We start from the raw sequence: 20,775 nt of genomic DNA, 5'->3' as shown, positions 1-20,775 counted from the left end.
TTGACCAGTTCCCAGAGCCCGCTGCTTACAGCTGGCTCCTTTATCCTTCTTGTTTGCAGAGAAGGAATGTCCTGCTTTGTTTGCAAGAGCAGGGCTTATCGGGAACTTCTCGTTTGTGAGTACACAGTCCTCTATAGGTGGGGCTTCAGGGGCACCCGGAGCGGCTCGGTCCCGGGCGGGATGCAGTGACAGGGCTCCAGGGGACCAGGGCTGCGAGGGGCGCGCGGGTCCCATGGGGGCGCGCGCGAGGAGGCGCCGTCCCTTCCTAGCAGGGGTCCCTGGGGACCCCCGGCCGCCTCCCGCGCCTCGCTGTCCCCACCCGAGTCCGGCTTCGGCAAGTCCGGGCGGCGGGCGGCGGGCGGCGGGCGGCGCGGACCGGGAGGGGGCGCCTCGAGCTCACCCCGCCCCAGGGCTGCCGGGCGGAAGGCGGCAGCGGAGACCAGACGCTGAGCCATGGCCGAGCTGCTGCAGACGCTGACTGGTGAGTGCGGGTCTTGGCCCCGGGTGCCCGCGAGGGAGCCGCTGAGGCCGGAAATCCGGGGTGCACCTGACAGCCGGGCCGGGGGGCGCGCTCAGGGCCGCGAGGCTTCAGGCCGGCCGCCACCCCAGCCTCCGAGACCCTGGGTCCCGGGGAGCCGGCTGGCAGGTGGGCGCGGCCGCGCTGTGGGTGCCTGGGACCCGAAAGCAGGATGGGCGCGGTGGCGCAGCCTGGCCGGGGGGCTAGTCTCCGGGGTCCCCGGGTCCCGGTGAGGGCGGGATACCCCAACGCCGTGGCGGTCTCCGGCCTCTTTCCGCTCCACCCTCCCCGCTCCCCGCCTTCCATGAGCTGCTATTTTCAGCACCGACCGCCTGACCCTGGACGAGGACGAGGCTCCGGGCTGCCCTGCCCGGCCCGCAGCCCTACCCGGGTTGGCCGTGAACAGCCTCCATACCGTAAACGCGGAGGCGCCTCGAGAAGGCGAGGTGGGCAAGTTCAATGCCCAAGCGGGACTGGGGAACTGCGCCCCGGGCGCTCAGGTGATATAGGAGTTAAGAAGAAATTATTTAGGCAGCTGGGAGCGGTGACTCAGGTCTGTAATCCCAGCACTTTGGAAGGCCGAGGGTGGATCACCTGTCCTTAATTTTCTTGGGGCCAGAAGATGAATTGGGTATTTACCCAGACAACGACATCGCTTCAGAGGGAGGGATGCAGAACGCAGGGCCATGGGGCGCAGGCTGCAGGCCAGTGAACCCCAGCGCCAAAGGCCAGGGAGAGCCAGGTGGGGTGCTCAGAGCCAGCACACAGCCCTTTAATTTAGAGGAGTGCTGTGTACACATTTGGGGAGAGAAAGGTTTTATTTTGATTTGGAATCAGGTGGGGGATAAGGCGCAGTGAGGCCTGAGTTTGTGAGGGCTCCTGCCCGGGAGGTGCAGCCCCAGAGGTGCGGGAGGCAGAGGAGTGGAAAATTCATGAAGAAAACTGGGTGTGGTGGTAGGTCGAGGCCCTGCCCTCAACAATGCTCACCATTTGTCAGTGTTTACTGTGAGGCAGCCCTGTGTTCCATACCGCTGAGTTCTCAGGAAAGAACAGTAAATCCTTCCCGAGCCATTCTTTCACCCATGGGAAAACAGGTTTGGAGAGATCTGGGACAGTGCTCTGGTCCCAAGCAGGAAGGGCTGAGTGGGACCTGGAACTCAGGTCTGACTGCAAACACCTGCCTCTTCCCTGTGCTGCCAGCGCGTTCCGGGTTCTTCCCTGTCCCTCCTTTGTGGTCTTTGTTTCCTTTTTTTGTTCCCTTTTTTTGTCTTAATATGTTTCAACAGATGTATACAATAAACTGCACATAAAAGGAACAGCTGGATACATCTTGACCCAGTCAAGATGATGAACACAGCTGCCACCCCAGGAGCCTGTCCTGCCCCATGGGTTATGCTGTCTTAGTTGGTCTCATGTCAGGGAGCCTTGGAGGAGTGGGGACTCGGCAGTTGGTCTCCATACTCCTGGGGTTCTGGTATTGGGTCTGGCCCATGACCGCACCCAAGACAAACATCTTGAAGACTAACAGGTTAGGTCTTTTGAGAAACCTGGCAAGTGAGTGCCCATTCTCAGGTTACCCACATTCTGCATGTTGATTTAGTGATCCAACCAATGTTGGTTGAACACTGATGAGAACAAGCAGGCCTGTGCTAGAACGTGCCTGCAGCCGGGAGCTGGTGAGCAGGTGCCCCTAGGGACACCAATGGCGAGGGACGCAGTGTGTGGAAATCTAGGGCACAAGCATGCCAGGGAGAAAAGCTCACATGGGGGAAGGCCCTGCTCCAGAAATCAGTCAGGTTTGTTGGGGAGGGCAGGAGGGCAGGGTGGTGGAGTCAGAGGGAGTGGCCCCCCGAAAGGCAGGAAGAGGACATGAAAGAGCCTTGGAGATGACAGTGAGGATGCGGTTGGTGGGTGGTGAGCTGGGTGTCGTATGCTGGCTCCTTAGAGAATGCCCAGCTCCTTCACACCCATCATAATCCCTGGAGGACTGAGACCACGTGAAGGAGTTTTGGAAGCTGACAGTGCACCAGGTCCCGGCTCTCCTCCATTCTGGTGGGTTTCACCGGAGATTGGCCAAGAAGAGATCAAACTGTTCCGGGACCAAACTGAGGGTGGGCTGCTATTTCTCACAGTCCAATAACAACAAGAGGCATGTGATGAACTGGGAGGAAGAGGTTTTATGTCTGTAACCATTAAGGCGATGTAAGACCTGGAAATTATCGCCAGACCAACCTCAAAATTACAAAGCCCAGAGCTTATATATACCTTCTAAGCCATGTAGGTTCACGCGGTAAGTGTGCATTCATCTAAAGACATAAGTAATTGACTTCTTTTAATCTATACCTAAGGTCTGAGTCCTGAAGACCTTCCTCTGCATCCTCTGTAAATTTACTTAATCTAAAATCCTTATGTTGTCTCCTAAATCGTGGGAGTTTGGGGAGTTCCTTCAGACCCCCAGTAAACCTATTTGTGGAGGCCTGGGGAGTTTCTTCAGACCCCCAATAAAACGTGTTTAATCCTAAATGGGTCCTGTTAAGAATTCCTTTGTTATTTTGTCATGCTTGAAGGCCCAGGAAAGGTCTAGGCAAAACTCTTGGTAGGATTTTGCCTATTTCAGCCTTTTGCATAAGGGCAATTTGGCTTTAATATTTACCTTAACCACACAGTCAGTACTAAGACAGTTGTTATGGAGGCCTGCTTGGTAAGACCTGACCTGGCCTTACTTGGAATGGTGCCCACAACTTCAAAAAATCAACTTTGATGGAGCCCCTACTGAACATATCTAGCATCTGTCTTCCTTCAGTTTAGCCTAACTCTCAGTTGATGGTACCCATTAAAAGAAATAGTTTTGCCGATGCCACTGATACGCCATAACATTCACCTGTTTCAAATGAATTATTTTCAGTTAGTTTACAGAGTTGTGAAATAAATTTTATAACTTTTCCATCCCCAGCCCCCCAAAACTCCCTGGAACTCCTTTGCAGTCATTCCCCATTCCCACCTGGCCTCAGACAATCACTTTCTGTCTGTAGATTTGCCTTTTCTGGACAATTCATATGGAGTCCTATGTTACACAGTCTTTTGCACCTGACTTCCTTCACTTAGAATAATGTTTCTGAGATTCATGTATGTTGTAGTATGTATCAGTATTTAATTCCTTTTTATTGCTGAATAATCCATTGTGCGAGTAGACCACATTTTGTTTATCCATTCATCAGTTAAAGGACAGTTTGGCTCTTTCAGCTTTTTTGGCTATTTTTTTTTTTTTTTTGAGATGGAGTCTCGCTCTGTCGCCGAGGCTGGAGTGCAGTGGCTGGGTCTCAGCTCACTGCAAGCTCTGCCTCCCGGGTTTACGCCATTCTCCTGCCTCAGCCTCCCGAGTAGCTGGGACTACAGGCACCCGCCACCTCCCCCGGCTAGTTTTTTGTACTTTTTAGTAGAGATGGGGTTTCACCGTGTTAGCCAGGATGGTCTCAATCTCCTGACATCGCGATCCACCCGCCTCAGCCTCCCAAAGTGCTGGAATTACAGGCTTGAGCCACGGCCCCCGGCCTTTTTTAGCTATTTTAAACTGCACAACACTGCTATGAACATTCATGTACAAGACTTTGTGTGGACATATGTTTTCATTTCTCTTGGGTTGATACCCAGCAGTGGAATTGCTGAGTCATAGAGGAAATAAATATTTAACATTTTAAGAAACTAGCAAACTGTTTTCCAAAGTGACTGCCCCACATCACATTCCCATCAGCAGTGTATAGTGGTTCTAATTTTCTTTTTCTTTTTTTCTTTTTTTGAGACAAGGTCTTGCTCTGTCACCCAGGCTGGTGTGCAATGGCATGATCTTGGCTCACTACAGCCTCAATCTCTTGGGCTCAATTGCTCCTCCCACCTCAGCCTCCTGAGTAGCTGGGATTACAGGTGAGTACTACCACATCCAGCTAATTTTTATATTTTTTGTAGAGATGGGATTTTGCCATGTTGCCCAGGCTGTTCTCAAACTCCTGGGCTCAAGTGATCTGCCCACCTTGGCCTCCCAAAGTCCTGGGATTACAGGCGCGAGCCACTGCACCTGGCTGAGGGTTCCACTTTCTGTACATCTGTAGCAATACATACCATTCTTGTGGGTAAAAGGTAATATCTCATTATAGTTTTGATTTACATTTCCCCAATGACAAATGATGGCGAGTGTCTTTTCTTGTGCTTTTTAGCCATTTGTATATGTAAGTGAAATGCCTGTTGAAATGTTTTGCCTTTTAAAAATTGAGTTGTTTCCTTTGTTCAATTTTGAGAGTTCTTTACATATACTGAATATACAGTATCAGATATATATATATATATACACACCAGATATATGATTTGCAAATATTTTCACTCCATCAATAGTTTGTCTTAACACTTTCTTATTGGTGTTTTGAAGTAGAAAATTTTACATTTTGATGCATTCCAATTTATCAACTTTTACTTTTATTAATTGTGCATCTGGCATCATATCTAAGAAATCTTAATCAATGTCACAAAGATTTAATCTTATATTTTCTTCTAACTGCTTTCTTGTTTATGTGTAAGAATCTGTCCATTTTACCTAATTTGCATAATTTGTTGGCAAACAGTTGTTCATAGTATTTCTTTGAAATCCTTTTAATTTCTTTAAGATTGGAATTGGTATCTCCTCTTTTAGTCCTGATTTTAGTTATTTGTGTTCTCTCTCTCTCTGGTCAATCTAGCTAAATCTTTGTCAATTCTGTTGATCTTTTCAGAGAATTGATATTTGATTGTTTTTACTTTATCTTTTTCTTTCTGTTCTCTAGTTCATTGGTTTCTACTCTAATATTTATTAATTTCCCTTCTTCTCACTTTGAGTTTAATTTGTTCTGTCATTTCTTTTTGTAGTTACTTACAATGGAAGCTTACACGCTGATTTAAGATTTTTTTTCTAATTTAGACATTTACAGCTATAAATTTCCCTTGAAACACAGCTTTAGTTATATCTCATAAATTTTGGTATGTCATGTTTACATTTTCATTCAGCTCAGAGTATATTTTGATTTTCTTCTTTGACCCATTGCTTATTTAGAAGTGTGTTAAGTTCTACATATTTGTAGATTTCCCAAATGTCTTTTGTTAATTTCTAATTTCATTCCCCTGTGGTTAGTGAAGAAACCTTGTGTATATCAGTCCTTTAGAATTTCTCAAGACTTATTTTATGGTCCAGCCTATGATTGACCTTGGAGACTGTTCCATGTGCACTTGAGGAAAACGTGACTTCTGCTCTTGCCAGGTGGAGTGTTTTAGAGATGTCAGTTGGTGTCTAGTGATGTCAAGTCGTCTGTATCTACTGATTTTCTAATTATTCTATCCATTATTGAGAGTAGGGTAGGATTTTGGTGTCCAATTAGTGTTTTTTGGATTTTCTTTTGAGACAGGGTCTCACTTGGTTACCCAGGCCGGAGTGCAGTGGTGTGATCACAGCTCACTGCGGCCCTGCCCCCCCAAGGCTCAGGTCACCTCAGCCTCCTGAGTAGCTGCACCTACAGGCAAGCAGCATCATGCCTGGCTGATTTTTGTATATTTTTTTTTGTAGAGACAGGGTTTTGCCATGTTACTCAGGCTGGTCACGAAATCCTGGGCTCAAATGACCCACCCGCCACGGCCTCCCAAAGTGCTGGGATTAGAGGCATGAGTCACCATGCCCTGCCCAACCATTATGGTTGAATTGACTGTTTCACCCTTCAGTTCTCTGAGTATTTTTTTTTTTTTTTTTTGTGAGATGGAGTCTCGCTCTGTCGCCCAGGCTGGAGTGCAGTGGCCGGATCTCTGCTCACTGCAAGCTCCGCCTCCCTGGTTTATGCCATTCTCCTGCCTCAGCCTCCCGAGTAGCTGGGACTACAGGCGCCCACCACCTCGCCCAGCTAGTTTTTTTTTTTGTATTTTTTAGTGGAGACGGGGTTTCACCATGTTAGCCAGGATGGTCTCGATCTCCTGACCTCGTGATCAGCCCGTCTTGGCCTCCCAAAGTGCTGGAATTACAGGCTTGAGCCACCGCGCCCGGCCCAAGTTCTGTGAGTTTTTGCTTCATGTATTTTGGGGCTAGATTGGCAGGTGTGTATATATTTCTGCTTGTTATATTTTCCTGATGTATTGACTTTATATCATGGCAGAATGTTTCTCTTTATCTCTAGTAAGATTTTTGATCTTAACAAAGTTGGCCAGATGTGGTGGCTCACGCCTGTAATCCAAGCACTTTGGGAGGCCAAGGCAGGTGGATCACCTGAGGTCAGGAGTTCGAGACTAGCCTGATAAACATGGTGAAACCCCATCTCTACTAAAAATACAAAAAAATTAGCCAGTCATGATGGCATGAGCCTGTAATCCCAGCTACTTGGAAAGCTGAGGCACAAGAATTGCTTGAACCTGGGAGGCCGAGGTTACAGTCAGCTGAGATCGTGCCACTGCACTCCAACCTGGGTGACAGAGTGAGACTCTGTCTTAAAAAAACAAAAAATCTATTTAGTCCGATGTTAGTATTTCTCCTCAAGCTCCCTTATGGTTGTTTGCATAGTAAATCTACTATCCTTTTGTTTTGACCTATTTGTATCTTTGTTTCTAAAGTATGTCTCTCATAGGCAGCATACAGTCAAAGCTTAAAAAAAAAATCCAGTCTAAGGATCTCTGCCTTTTGATTGGCATGTTCATTCTATTCACATTCAACGTTACTGTTGCTGTGGTTGGATTTCCAACTATCAGGTCACAATTTGTCTTCTACGTCTTATGCCTTTTTGTTCTTCTGTTCATCTTTTACTACCTTCTTTTGCATTAAGTATTTTCTAGTGTACCATTTAAATTCCCTTTTTCAAGTGTATATTTTAAAGTTATTTTGTTAGTGTTTGCTCCAGGGATTACAATATGCATTTTAATTTATCGGGATCTACTTCAGATTAATACTAATTTTAGTAAAGTACAGAAACTTGACTCCAATACAACTCCATTTCCTCCCTCCTTGCTTGTGGTTTGTGGTATTATTGTCATATATGTTCATCTACATATGTGATAAACTCAACAACATGGTGTTATAATTATTGTTTCACACAATCTTATTTCTTTTCAATTCAGTAAGACAGGTAAGGAGAAAAACACTTTTCAAGTCTTTTATATTACACTGTATATTTACCACTGACTTTACTCTTGATTTCTTCCTGTATATTCAAGTTATTGTCTGGTGACCTTTCCTTGTTCCGGTATATATAATAGCTTCATTGCCTCCTTGCTCCTCTGTGCTATTATTGTCATATATATGTTTATGCTGTGAGCCCATCAATTAAGTCAGCTTAGCAAGGTCTCAAGATACAAAGTCAATGAGTAAATCAGGCCGGGTGTGGTGGCTCACGCCTGTAATCCCAGCACTTTGGGAGGCCGAGGTGGGCAGATCACTTGAAGCCAGGAATTCGAGACCAGCCTGGCCCACGTGGCAAGACTTCATCTTTACAAAAATGCAAAAAAAAAAAAAAAAAAAGTTGAGTGTGGTGGTGCATGCCTGTAATCCCATCTACTTGGGAGGCTGAGGCATGAGAATTGCTTGAACCCAGGAGGAGGCAGAGGTTGCAGTGGCTGGGGATCACACCACTGCACTCCAGACTGGGCAACAGTGCAAGACTCCATCTAAAAAAAAAGAAAGAAAAACAAGAATAAATCAATTATTTTTCTGTAATACTTGCCACAATCAATTGAACCATGAAAAATTTTAATTACCATTTACAGTAGCATCATAACACATGAAATACTTAGAGAATAATTTACCAAATTAGGAGAAATGCCTATACAGTTAAAACAGCAATACAAACCAGGCACCATGGCGCGTGCCTGTAATCCCAGCACTTTGGGAGGCCAAGGTGGCCAGATCACTTGAGCTCAGAAGTTTGAGACCAGCCTGGGCAACATAGTGAGACCCTGTCTACAAAAAAAAAAAAAAGGAAAGAAAAAAATTAGCTGGGCATGATGGCATGCACCTGCAGCCCCAGCTACTCAGGAGGCTGAGGTGAGAGGATGACTTGCACCCAGGAGGCAGAGATTGCAGTGCACTCCAGCCTGGGCTACACAGTGAGACCCTGACAAAAAAAAAAAAAAAAAAAAAAAAGTCATAAAAAAACACGAAGCTGCAAAATATTGCTGACAAAAATTAAAGAAGACATAGATAAATGCAGAAATATATCATGCTCATGGATTGGAAGACTTACATTGCTAAATGGTCACTTCTCCCCAGATGGATCTACAGAGTCCACGTAATCTCAGTTAAAACTCCAGAAGAAATTTCTGTAAAGTTGACAGCTGATTCTAAAATTTATATAGAAATGCAAAGGTCTCCGAATAGTCAAAACAATTAGAAAATGAAAAGCAAAGTTGGAAGACTTACCTTCCAGGCTGGATTTCAAGGTGGATTACACAGCTACAGTAATCCAAATAGGTTGATATTAGGATAAACACATAGATCAGTGGAATAGAATGCAGAGTTTAGAAACAGACCCATACAGATATAGTCAATTGATTTTTAAATAGTTGCTTTTTGACAAGGGTGGTAAGGTAATGTGATGGAGAAAGGAAAGTATTTTCAATTCAAATGGCAAAAATGACTGGATATCCATTGGGGGAAGAAAGGGACTTTAGCCTTTCACACCATACACGAAAATTATGGAATTCTGAAGAAAATAAGTGAAAATATTCGTGAACTTGGGGTAGGCAAAAATTTAATAGATGAGGCAAAAAAAGCTCAAACCCTAAAAATGGTTTCATTTTCATAAGGATAAATTAGAGTTTATCAAAATTAACACTTCCCTTCAAAAGAAAAATTAAGGAAAAATGAACAAATAAGCCACAGACTGAGAGAAAATATTTGTTTCCTAAGAAGTATTTTGTTTTCCATTTTTATGGGTTCATAGTAAGTGTACACATTTATGGGGTCCATGAGATATTTTGGTTCATACAATGGAAGATTCACATCAAGGAGAACTGGTATCCATCCCCTTGAGCGATTATCCTTTGTGTTACAAACAATTCAATTATACTTTACTTTTAGTTATTTTTATTTTTATTTTTTTTTTTTTTGAGACGGAGTCTCGCTCTGTCACCCAACCTGGAGTCCAGTGGCGCCATCTCAACTCACTGCAACCTCTGCCTCCCAGGTTCCAGCGATTCTCCTGCCTCAGCTTCCTGAGTAGCTGGGACTACAGGCGCCCACCACCACGCCCAGCTAGTTTTTGTATTTTTTAACTTTTTTTCTCTTTTTTTTGAGATGGAGTCTCGCTCTGTCGCCCAGGCTGGAGTATAGTGGCGTAATTTTGGCTCACTGCAACCTCCGTCTCCCAGGTTCAAGAGACTCCCCTGCCCCAGACTCCCAAGTAGCTGGGATTACAGGCAAGCGCCACCACGCCTGGCTAATTTTTTGTATTTTTAGTAGAGGCAGGAGTTTTACCATGTCGGTCAGGCTAGACTCGAATGCCTGACCTTGTGATCCACCTGCCTTGGCCTCCCAAAGTGCTGGGATTACAGGCATGAGCCACCATGCCTGGCCTTAGTTTTTGTATTTTTAGTAGAGATGAGATTTCACCATGTTGGCCAGGCCAGTCTTGAACTCCTGACCTCAGATGATCCACCTGCCTCTGCCTCCCAAAGTGCTGAGATTACAGGTGTGAGCCACTGTGCCCGACCTCTCTTTTAGTTATTTTTAAATGTACGATTAAATTATGATTGACTATAGTCTCCCTGGGTCTTATTCATTCTTTCTATTTTTTTGTATCCATTAACCATCCCTACATACCTTCCACCCCTGCCACTACCCTTCCAAGTCTCTGCGAACAATCCTTCTATTCTCTATTTCCATGAGTTTAATTGTTTTGATTTTTCGATACTACAGATAAGTGAGAACATGCAATATCTGTCTTTCTGTGGCTGGCGAGAAAATATGTGTAATATTTGTATTTGGCAAAGGACTTGTATCCAAAATACAGAAATAAATTCTACTGCTCAATAATAAAAAGAGAAACAATTTATAATGAGACCCAGTGTCTACAAAAAGTAAAATAATTAGCCGGGCATGTTGGTGCATGTCTGTAGTCCCACCTAATCAGGAGGCTGAGGGGGAAAGATTGCTTAAGCCCAGGTGTTCGAGGTTGCAGTGAGCTGTGATCGTGCCACTGCACTCCAGTCTGGGTGACAGAGAAAGATCTTGTCTCTAAAAAAAATAAAAATAAAGGGCTGGGGGAGGTGGCTTATGCCTGGAATCCCAGCATGTTGGAAGGCTGAGGGGTGGATCACTTAAGTCCAGGAGTTCCCAAGACCAGCCTGGGCAACATGGTGAAACCCTATCTCTACCAAAATCACAAAAAATTAGCTAGGTGTGGTGCATGCCTGTAGTCCCAGCTACTCAAAAGGCTGAGGTGGGAGGATCACCTGAGCCCAGGAAGTCGAGGCTGCAGTGAGCCATGATCGTGCCACCACACTCTAACCTGGGCAACTGGAGTGGGACAGTGTCCCCCAAAAATATATATAAGTAAATAAATAAATACTAATAAAATGAGCTAAAGACTTGGACAGGCTTCATAAGAAACAAACAAATGGCCAATAAATACATGAAAAGATGATTGACCACAATTAGTCATTGGCCACAATTAGATACCACTACTCATCCACTAGCATGGCTTAAAGAGCACTCATTGGCGTTGGCAAGAAAGTAAACACCTATGACTCTTTGTATATTCCCTGGTGGAATGGAAAATCTAGTCACTGGATTTCAAAAACGCTGTGTTTGGTGCCTCTCTTACAAAGCTGCAGCTAGAATTACCATGTGACCCATCTTTTCCACTCCTTCGTATTTACTCAAGGGAAGTGAAAACACAGGTCCACAAATACCTGCACATGGGTGTTTACAGAAACCTTATTGCTAGTGGTCCCAAACAGTGAAAAACTGAAGCTAAGCCCTGGTCACAATAGGAGACAGGACAAACCGGGACCAGGGCGGATTAACAATGGCGTGCTTCTCGGCAATAAAAAAGATCGAACAACTGATACACGTGACAATATAGGTAAATCTTTAAAACAGCATGCCGTGTGATACAGCCAGACATAAAAAAGCATGCGTCAGACGATTCTGTTTATGGGAGACGCTTGGTAGCCGTGATCTGTGGGTTGCCGGGCGGCCAGGGAGGGACCTTACTGGAGTGATGAAAATGTGTATAAGTTGTTTGGGGTGCTGATTACACGTGTACCTACATTGTGTGAAACTCATCAAAACCGTATACCTAAAGTGGGTACATTTCATTGGATGTAAGTTCTCCCTCAAATGAAATTGATTTTCAAAGTCTTAAAAATGGGACCATTTTTGCCAAATTGAAGGAAAATTATTTCCACTGAGATTTCCCTACAGCCAAACAATCTACCAACTACAAAAATGGTAAAAATCATTTAGGACATGTAAAGTTCAAATGTTGCCTCCCACGTTTCTGTTTCAGGAAGCTATTCGAGATAAATTGTTTCATGGTCACAGGATTTAGAAAGGTGGAGGTAAATACACACAAGCATTATAAGATAAAAAGTAACAGATGAATTAGTTGAAAGGGACTGATTTCGGGGGAAGGAATAGGAACTGGGCCAGGAGATAGACGCCCTTCAGGCTTGCCCTTGTGAAACAGAAGTCCCCTCTTACTGTGGGGGATACGTTCCAAGAAATTAAGCACAGGGTGGGATTAACAACCATAATTAATAATAAAATAGAACAATTATAACAATATACTGTCCGAGGCAGATGGATCACTTGAAGTCAGGAGTTCAAGACCAGCCTGGCCAACATGGTGAAACCCATCTCTACTAAAAATACAAAAAATTAGCCAGGCGTGGTGGTGGATGCCTATAAACCCAGCTACTTGGGAGACTCAGGGAGGAGAATTGCTTGAACCCCGGAGGCAGAGGCCATAGTGAGCTGCAGTTGCCCCTTTGCACTCCAGCCTGGGAAACAAGAGCGAAACTCTGTCTCAAAAACGAAAACAATATACTGTAATAAAGGTTATGTGAATGTGGTCTCTCTCTAAAAAAATATGTACATATATCTTAGTTTGTGGGGGTTTTGTTGTTTTATTTATTTTTTTATTTTTATTTTTATTTTTTTGAGACGGTGTCTCGCTCTGTCGCCCAGGCTGGAGTGCAGTGGCGCGATCTCGGCTCACTGCAAGCTCCGCCTCCCGAGTTTACACCATTCTCCTGCCTCAGCCTCCCGAGTAGCTGGGACTACAGGCACCCACCACCTTGCCCGGCTAGTTTTTTTGTATTTTTTTGTAGAGGCAGGGCTTCACCATGTTAGCCAGGATGGTCTCGATCTCCTGACCTCATGATCCGCCCGTCTCGGCTTCCCAAAGTGCTGGGATTACAGGCTTGAGCCACCACGCCTGGCTGTTTTGTTTATTTTTAAAGCAATCACTCTGCTACCCAGGCGGGAGCGCAGTGGTGCAGTCATGGCTTACTGCAACCTTCACCTCCTAGTCCACCTCAGCCTCCTGGGATCCGAGGTGTGCACCACTATGCCCCGCTAATATATATATATATTTTTTCACAGAAATGAGTTCTCACTATGTTGCCCAGGCTGGTCTAGAACTCCTGGCTTCCAGCAATTCTCCTGGCTCAGCCTCCCAAAGTCCTGGGATTATAGGCACGAGCCACCAGACCTGTCCTCAAAATATTTTACTGTACTGTACTCACCTATTATTGGGCTTTGGTTGAGCATGGGTAACAGAAACTCCAGCAAGCGAAGGCGTGGATAAGGGGGAACTACTGTACATGACTTTAATTACATAAAAATCACCTTAAAAGAAAGACAATGATTGTTTCCAGGGCAGGAGCCTCTGAGAGGGCAGGGAGATACTAGGGGAAATTGGTGGCTCCTCTCGCTGGCAGGAACTGGTCTGGGCTCCTGGCTCAGCCTGGCCATGAGGCTGTCCTGGCCTCCCTCGGTGGATTCAACGGTGACCTCGAGGTGCCATTTCAGTGTGGTTCGTTCTGGTCTCCCAGGGGAAGGGGGTGCTGAGTGGAAGGAGGTCATTGGGAAGCTGGGGTGACTCTCAGAGTCTGCAGGAGCAGGCGGGCTGATGAGCTAGGAGGAGCAGACCGCCTCCCTCTTCTCTGAGTGGGAGGAGGGCTGGATCTGGACTGGGTTTGGAGATGCTCAGGTGGGGCTCAAAGCATCACCTGTGGGGCAGAGGGACCGTCTTGGCACGTGAAGGCCCATCACAGGGCGTGGGGCCTGAATCACAAGACAGGACAGGTAAAGTGGGGCAGGTGAAAGAAGGAAGGTGAGTAATCTGATTTTTCCACTCCTGTTTTCCAGGAAAACCAAAATGCTACACATTTCTACCTATGATCCTTTTCTTAATGATGCTGGTCTTGGTCTTGTTTGGGTAAGACACATTTGACCATCGAGACTGGCCTGGTTTGGGGAGAAGTGGCCACAGCAGCCAATCAGACCCATGGGGCCCCCCTGAGTCCCCCAAACATTACAGTCATCAGGGTCCTAAGGACAGTTGCTGCCCACGTCCAGCTCTGGTGGAGGTTGTGTTTACTTGCTCCCTTATTTAAGCCTCACCTGGGCAACGGGCTCATCTCCCTCCCATTTAAAATTTTCCTGAGTGGGGGGTCTGGGGCTGGGAGAGCAAGCCTCTTGCCCGGAGTTGTGTGGCTGGCGATGGGGAAGGCAATTCTGGGACCCAAGCTGTTAGTCGCCTCCAGACACAGAAGGCCCCAGAACCACAGAATGAAGTCACCTGCCCGCTCTACTGGGGCATCTGTGGATACGGCCTGGAAACACTGCCTGAGGTGGCCTTAGGGACTACACTGACCAACGCACGGGTGGCGCGGGGTGGGGCTCCGCCGCTCCTGCAGGTGCCCATACATGAGCAATATCCCAGGGACCACCCTCCTACCCACCTCCCAGTGTGGGACATGGCGAGGCGCCTGAGCTTTGCTGAGAACTTGCCCTGCCTGCCTCGAGGCCTTGCAGCTTCACCAGGAACTCTTGTGCTCATGCTGCTGGCCACACCATGCGCTTTTTGGAGGAAGGGATGAACAGGCAGTCTTGGTTCTGTGTCCTGAGTCTTGGCACAATTCCTTCCTGCAGTTACGGGGTCCTAAGCCCCAGAAGCCTAATGCCAGGAAGCCTGGAACGGGGGTTCTGGTGAGTGCAGGGAAGGGCAGGTGGAGCGTCCATGCTGGCCAGGGTGCTGGCTGTGGGCTGGGGTCCCACTCTGGGAACTCCCCCTCCCTCTTCTGGGCATACACATGGGTAGGCCTAGGCCCCCTCTCGATGCTCTGCCCAGCATAGACGTGGTCAACTCTGTGGCCTTGAAGGGTCACCTGGATACGTCTGCCTCCACATCTCTGGAGTCAGCCTTGACCTCCCTTCTGACCTCCAGTCCCCAACTCCAGGCTTACCCAGAGTTACCACACACGGTCTCTGCTCCCTGCCCTCACCCCACCTCCCGAGTCACCTTCCACCAGCCATCCTCAATTCTCCCTTTGCCCTCACCCCTACACTGGGTTCCCAAATCCTGCCAGCCCTGCTCTTCAGCAGCTCACATGCCCACTGGCCTCTCTGCCTTCGATGTCCTGCTCCAGGGGTCTGGTGGGGCTGCCCTCATCTCTGCGACAGCCTCAGACTTGTCTCCCCATCCCCGTCAGCCCTGTCCCCCTTCTCCTCACAGCAGCTGGAGTGATCTTTCCAGAATATAAGGTAGGAGGCTCTTCATGGTCTGATCCCGCCTTCCTGACCTCCCCAGCCTCATCTCTCCCTCCTTTGCCCTCGCCCTCTATGCTCCAGCCAAAGTGGCTTGTCACTCATCCACCTGCCGTGCTGTCGTGACTCCAGGCCTTTGCCTGTGCTATGGCCTCTGCTGAGACCACTCTTGTCTCTCCCCTGCCGTGTCTGCTAATTTCCACTTGTGTCAGTGATCCATGGCTGCAGAACACACCACCCCATCCATGGAAAGCAATCACAATCATTGATTACTATCTCTCCCTGGGCCTCCTGGGGCGGACTGGGCTCAGCTGGGTGGTTCACTTTGGGGCCTCAGCAGGCATTGGCAGACGGTGGCTGGGGTCATTGCAAAGACTGCCCTGTGTCTCTGGCAGTTGATGCTGGCTCTCAGCTGAGACACCTACTTAGGGCCTCTCTCCGGGGCCTGGGCTCCTGCTCAGCTTTGTTGGGAGGCTCCAAGACCAACATTCCAAGAAAGATGAGATAGAAACCAGATCGCCTTTTAGGGCCTGGCTTCAGAAGTCACCCAGCATCACTTCTGCTGCATTTTATTTCTTAGAAACATGGAATATCAGACCCCATCTGTTGATGGGAGGGGGCCTCATGGTTTGCAGATATGTTCTGAAACTCCACGCTGCCCGGCCTTGGCTTCAACGTGTCTGGTGAATGTGTGGGCTGTGAGGCTCCGCGAACGTAGACCTCAGATTGCAGCGGTGGCCATTACAGGGTCTGGCATATGGGCCCATGCCAGGCCCATCACCACAGTGACGGCTGTTCTGTGACTGTTTCTGGTGGACTCTGCTCCACGCCCCAGGCTGATGCTGTGTCCCTTCCACTGGGACCCTCAGCTGGCTTCCATGCACTTGTGCCCTAAATCCTGCTCCTGGAATAAACTTCATCTCCTGTGTTCTCATTCTGCAGCATGGCTTTTAGGGAACCAGACGGTCTGCAGCGTGTCTCATTGCCAAGGTATAATGTCAGTGCCTCCCATGTCACAGAATTGTCCTGCAGCCCTGGCACATGTGTGCGTGTGGACAGAAGCATGTGCGAGCTGGGGCAGGTCCTCTTTCCTCCTGTGGCTCCGAGGGAGGAGGCTGTTCGTTCCCCAGTCTCTGCCCTGACTTGGCCCTCATCCTGCAGCTACTCAGAGAGCACGATGGAACTGGAGCTTCAGTTTTGACCAGCTGCGTGTTGCTGGCTTTTGTGTATGTGTGTGTGATGGAGTCTCACTCTGTTGCCCAGGCTGGAGTGCAGTGGCACCATCTCTGCCCACTGCAACCTCTGTCTCCCGGGCTCAAGTGGTTTTCCTGCCTCAGCCTCCCGAGTAACTGGGATTACAGGCGCCCACCACCACACCTGGCTAATTTTTGTATTTTTAGCAGAGACAGCATTTCACGACGTTGGCCAGACTAGTCTTGAACGCCTGACTTCAAATGATCCGCCTGCCTCGGCCTCCCAAAGTGCTGGGATTACAGGCGTGAGCCCCTGCACCTGGCCTTCAAATTGGCTTTTAAAGAGGATGACGAGCTGGTCTGTTCTGTCTGGGGCCTTGGGGGCCTGTTTCCCAAGATGTGGGCCTATATCAGTGCTAACCTGAGAAAGTCTAGGCAATCAATCCCAAGCTGGCCACACTGCTTTTGATTTTTTTTTAAATTGTGGTAAAATACACTTAACATAAAATTTGCCATCTTCGTCATTTTGGAGTGTTCAGTAGTGTTAAGTCCATTCACATCACTGTGCAGCCATCACCACCATCCATCTCTAGAACTCTTTTCATCTTGCAAAACTGAAGCTGTGTCCCCATAAAATAACAACTCCGTTTCCCCTGCCCCAGCTCACCATTCCATGGTCTGTTCTTACGAGTCTGACTACTTGAACTTCCTTTTATAAGTGGAATCAACGGTACTTGTCTTTTTATAACGGGTTCAAATCACTGAGCGTGATGTCCTCACAGTCCATCCAGGTTGTACCAAGTGTCAGAATTTCCTTCCTGTTTTCTGCTGACTCCCTGCTTTCAAAGGCCATCTTGGACATTCAAATTGACAGTTGAAATGGCCCTGGCTCATGCCTCCTGGCCCTCTACAGTAGTTTAGGTGGGGACAGCACTGCGGCCCACACGTCCCCACAGGCTGCGTGTGGCACCTGACAGTGCTTCGTGCCACCGTGGAGCAGGTGGTACTCCCCCACTTCTCAGAGAGGAGGCCGGGCTCTGGAAGCCACCAGCCCACAAGGAGGCCCAGCAGGCTTCGGGCCCAGGTGGGGCAGTCTGCACATCTCAGGGCCTTTCCCTGGGAACAACAAGGGACAGAGGCCACACACCTAGCCTCCTGTCTGCCCACAGTGAATTAAGACACAACCCCTTACGTCCCTCCCAGCCTTAAGTGGAAAGCAGTGGCCCCTGAGGTCACTTGGTCCCTTTTGCCAGTTTACAAGTGCTGAACCAGAGACTCTGAGCTCCGGCCCTTCCCCGAGGTCCTGGGATTATGAGCTGACACAGCCCCTGAGCAGCCACAGCGATTCCAGCCCGAGAGTGTGGCCTTGGTGGGAGGGTTGACGCCCAGTCACAGTTCAGCAGCTATGCACACCCCCTGCTTACCTGCATCCCACGCTTTCCACGCAAACTCACGTGATGGCACTTTGTGCTTGCAGGATGGTCTACCCCCAGCCAAAGGTGCTGACACCCTGGTGAGTAAAGTTACTGAAGCTGAGACTGAACGCAGCTCAAGGGGCTGTTCTGAAGGTATTAGAGGGCGGTTTCCTTGATGCAAATGTCAGTTGGGGCTGCTTTGCCATTCTCTCCTCTCAGGTTCTCCTGACATCTGAATTCGGAGGCCCACATGGCTGTCCTCTTTCCCTTTGCTTTCTTTGACTTGTGTCTCTTGTTTCCTGTCCCTTTGCTCACCAAAGCCCCTGCAAAGGCCTGATAGGTACCTCCTTCCTGGGGAGGGGCAGCGGGGGGAGGGTGCGGGGGAGGGGTGGTTTCTATCTCTGCCAGCAAAGCTCAGCTTCCTCTGTGTTGTGGCAGGTCCAATGTTGAGGGAGGGCTGGGAATGATTTGCCCAGCTGGAGTCGCATTTGCCTCTGGCTGGTTTCCTGGGGAAGGGTGGCTGCCTCTGGAAGGGTGGTCAGAGGAGGCGGAAGCTGAGTGGAGTTTCCAAGTGGGGATGGCCGTGTGCCAGAGGCGCATGTGGGTGGCACCCTGCCAGTTCCATGTGACCCCACATCTCTCTCCATGTGCAGTAGGAAGGACGTCCTTGTCGTGACCCCTTGGCTGGCTCCCATTGTCTGGGAGGGCACGTTCAACATCGACATCCTCAACGAGCAGTTCAGGCTCCAGAACACCACCATCGGGTTAACTGTGTTTGCCATCAAAAAGTAAGTCAGTGAGGTGTTTGCCATCAAAGAGTAAGTCAGTGAGGTGGCTGAGGGCAGAGACCCAGGCAGTGACAAGTGACCACAGACACTGAGGTCTCCCCTTGTGTTCAAGACAGAGTGGGGCGGCGGCCAGCCTTGTCCTCCCAGAGGGTAGATGGGAAAGTTCATTCAGGCAGCATCTTACTGAGCTCACGTGGGCTCGCCAGGTCCGTAAAACCCCTTGTGAGTGGTTTGCCAATGAGCCAGCTGGGGCAAAGCAGCCACGATGCCTGTTCCATAAACTCGGGGCCTCAGGGGCACACTTGCTGAATGATGGGAGATCCCCCATCCCCACGGTGGTGGCCCTGGGGGACCTCAAGGAGGGACCCGCCATCTGAGGCAGTTGGAGAAAATGTCCTGGGGTGGGGGAGGCACCTGACTTGGGCCTAGAGGTTCTACCATGGACTCGGGGTTTGCGGCCTCAACAAACCCTTGCTCACCCCTATTATTTCAGGGTTCACCTTCTTCCCTTCCCCCACAAGGTAGGCCTGGTTTCTGATCCAGTGGGGAGTCCAGGAATGACCTACTCTTAGGAATACGTGCAGTTCAAGCCTGGGAGGGGGAAGCTCTAGGGTGCAGAGGCCGGCATGTGGGGGCCTCCTGCGCATCTTATAATGAGGGGGCACGTGGTCGGCCCGGCCGTAAGAGTGGCAGCTGCCTGGGGAGGCATGGCTCAGGCCAGGCTGAGGGAGAGTAAGCGGGCGCCAGCCTGCGGCCTGCTACAAGCCTCCAGACGCCTGCCCTCAGCCCTCCTTACTAAGAGCGGGTGCTGGTGGTCCCTCCATCGCTGAGAAGAGGATGAAGCGAGTCGAAGCCCGAGGACTCGCTCAGGACAGGGCAGGAGAACGTGGTGCATCTGCTGCTCTGAGCCTTCCAATGGCCGCTGGTGGGTGCACGCAGGGCGGGCCTCCTGCAGCCCAGGGGCACACGGCTGGCTGCTCCCCCAGCCCCCCGTTCTCCTGTCTTGCAGATACGTGGCCTTCCTGAAGCTGTTCCTGGAGACGGCGGAGAAGCACTTCATGGTGGGCCACCGCGTCCACTACTACGTCTTCACCGACCAGCCGGCTGCGGTGCCGCGCGTGGCGCTGGGGACCGGTCGGCAGCTGTCGGTGCTTGGGGTGCGCGCCTATAAGCGCTGGCAGGACGTGTCCATGCGCCGCATGGAGATGATCAGCGACTTCTGCGAGCGGCGCTTCCTCAGCGAGGTGGATTACCTGGTGTGCGCGGACGTGGACATGGAGTTCCGCGACCACGTGGGCGTGGAGATCCTGACTCCACTGTTCGGCACCCTGCACCCCGCCTTCTACGGAAGCAGCCGGGAGGCCTTCACCTACGAGCGCCGGCCCCAGTCCCAGGCCTACATCCCCAAGGACGAGGGTGATTTCTACTACATGGGGGCGTTCTTCGGGGGGTCGGTGCAGGAGGTGCAGCGGCTCACCAGGGCCTGCCACCAGGCCATGATGGTCGACCAGGCCAACGGCATCGAGGCCGTGTGGCACGACGAGAGCCACCTGAACAAGTACCTGCTGCGCCACAAACCCACCAAGGTGCTCTCCCCCGAGTACCTGTGGGACCAGCAGCTGCTGGGCTGGCCTGCGGTCCTGAGGAAGCTGAGGTTCGCGGCGGTGCCCAAGAACCACCAGGCGGTCCGTAACCCGTGGTGGCTGCCAGGAATCTGGGACTGCCGACGGCCAGATCCCCCATCCCTTGGTTTTAAGCAGACGGATGGCCAGCTAAGCCTCGCTGTCTGTCCTGTTGCTGCCAGTGCTTCAGGCCAGGTCTCACCCCTCAAATCCCACCTGCTTCCTTCCTGAGAGACCTCATTATGCAGGACCACACACAGAAGAGATACCTGGACATCACAGATCTGCATTCCCTCCACCACAGGATACCATTACACCGCTGGTGCAATCACACATACCTCCCCACCACAGGGCCACCACCATTGCATGCAGGCACCACCTGAGACCACAATCACACATACCCCCTCCGCCACAGAACCACCATTACATGCATACCTGAAGACACCTGGACCTGGTCACGTTTCCTCCCCACC

At 49.6% G+C, this 20,775-nt stretch overlaps 1 protein-coding gene across 1 annotated transcript; it reads left to right on the top strand.

Moving 5' to 3' along the window:
* Nucleotides 1-394: 394 nt before the first annotated feature.
* ABO (ABO, alpha 1-3-N-acetylgalactosaminyltransferase and alpha 1-3-galactosyltransferase) lies at nt 395-20,533 on the top strand. The gene is made up of 7 exons (XM_009198752.3): nt 395-481; nt 13,884-13,953; nt 14,670-14,726; nt 16,227-16,274; nt 17,955-17,990; nt 18,546-18,680; nt 19,690-20,533. The coding sequence occupies exons 1-7, from the start codon at nt 454-456 to the stop codon at nt 20,531-20,533; spliced, it is 1,218 nt and encodes a 405-aa protein (XP_009197016.2). The 5' UTR covers nt 395-453.
* The last annotated feature ends 242 nt before the right edge of the window (nt 20,534-20,775 follow it).

This window comes from Papio anubis, chromosome 13, assembly GCF_008728515.1.
Source record: "Papio anubis isolate 15944 chromosome 13, Panubis1.0, whole genome shotgun sequence".
NCBI lineage: Eukaryota > Metazoa > Chordata > Mammalia > Primates > Cercopithecidae > Papio > Papio anubis.
The sequence above is the reverse complement of the archived record's forward strand: the minus strand, read 5'-3'. Positions and strand labels throughout refer to the sequence as shown.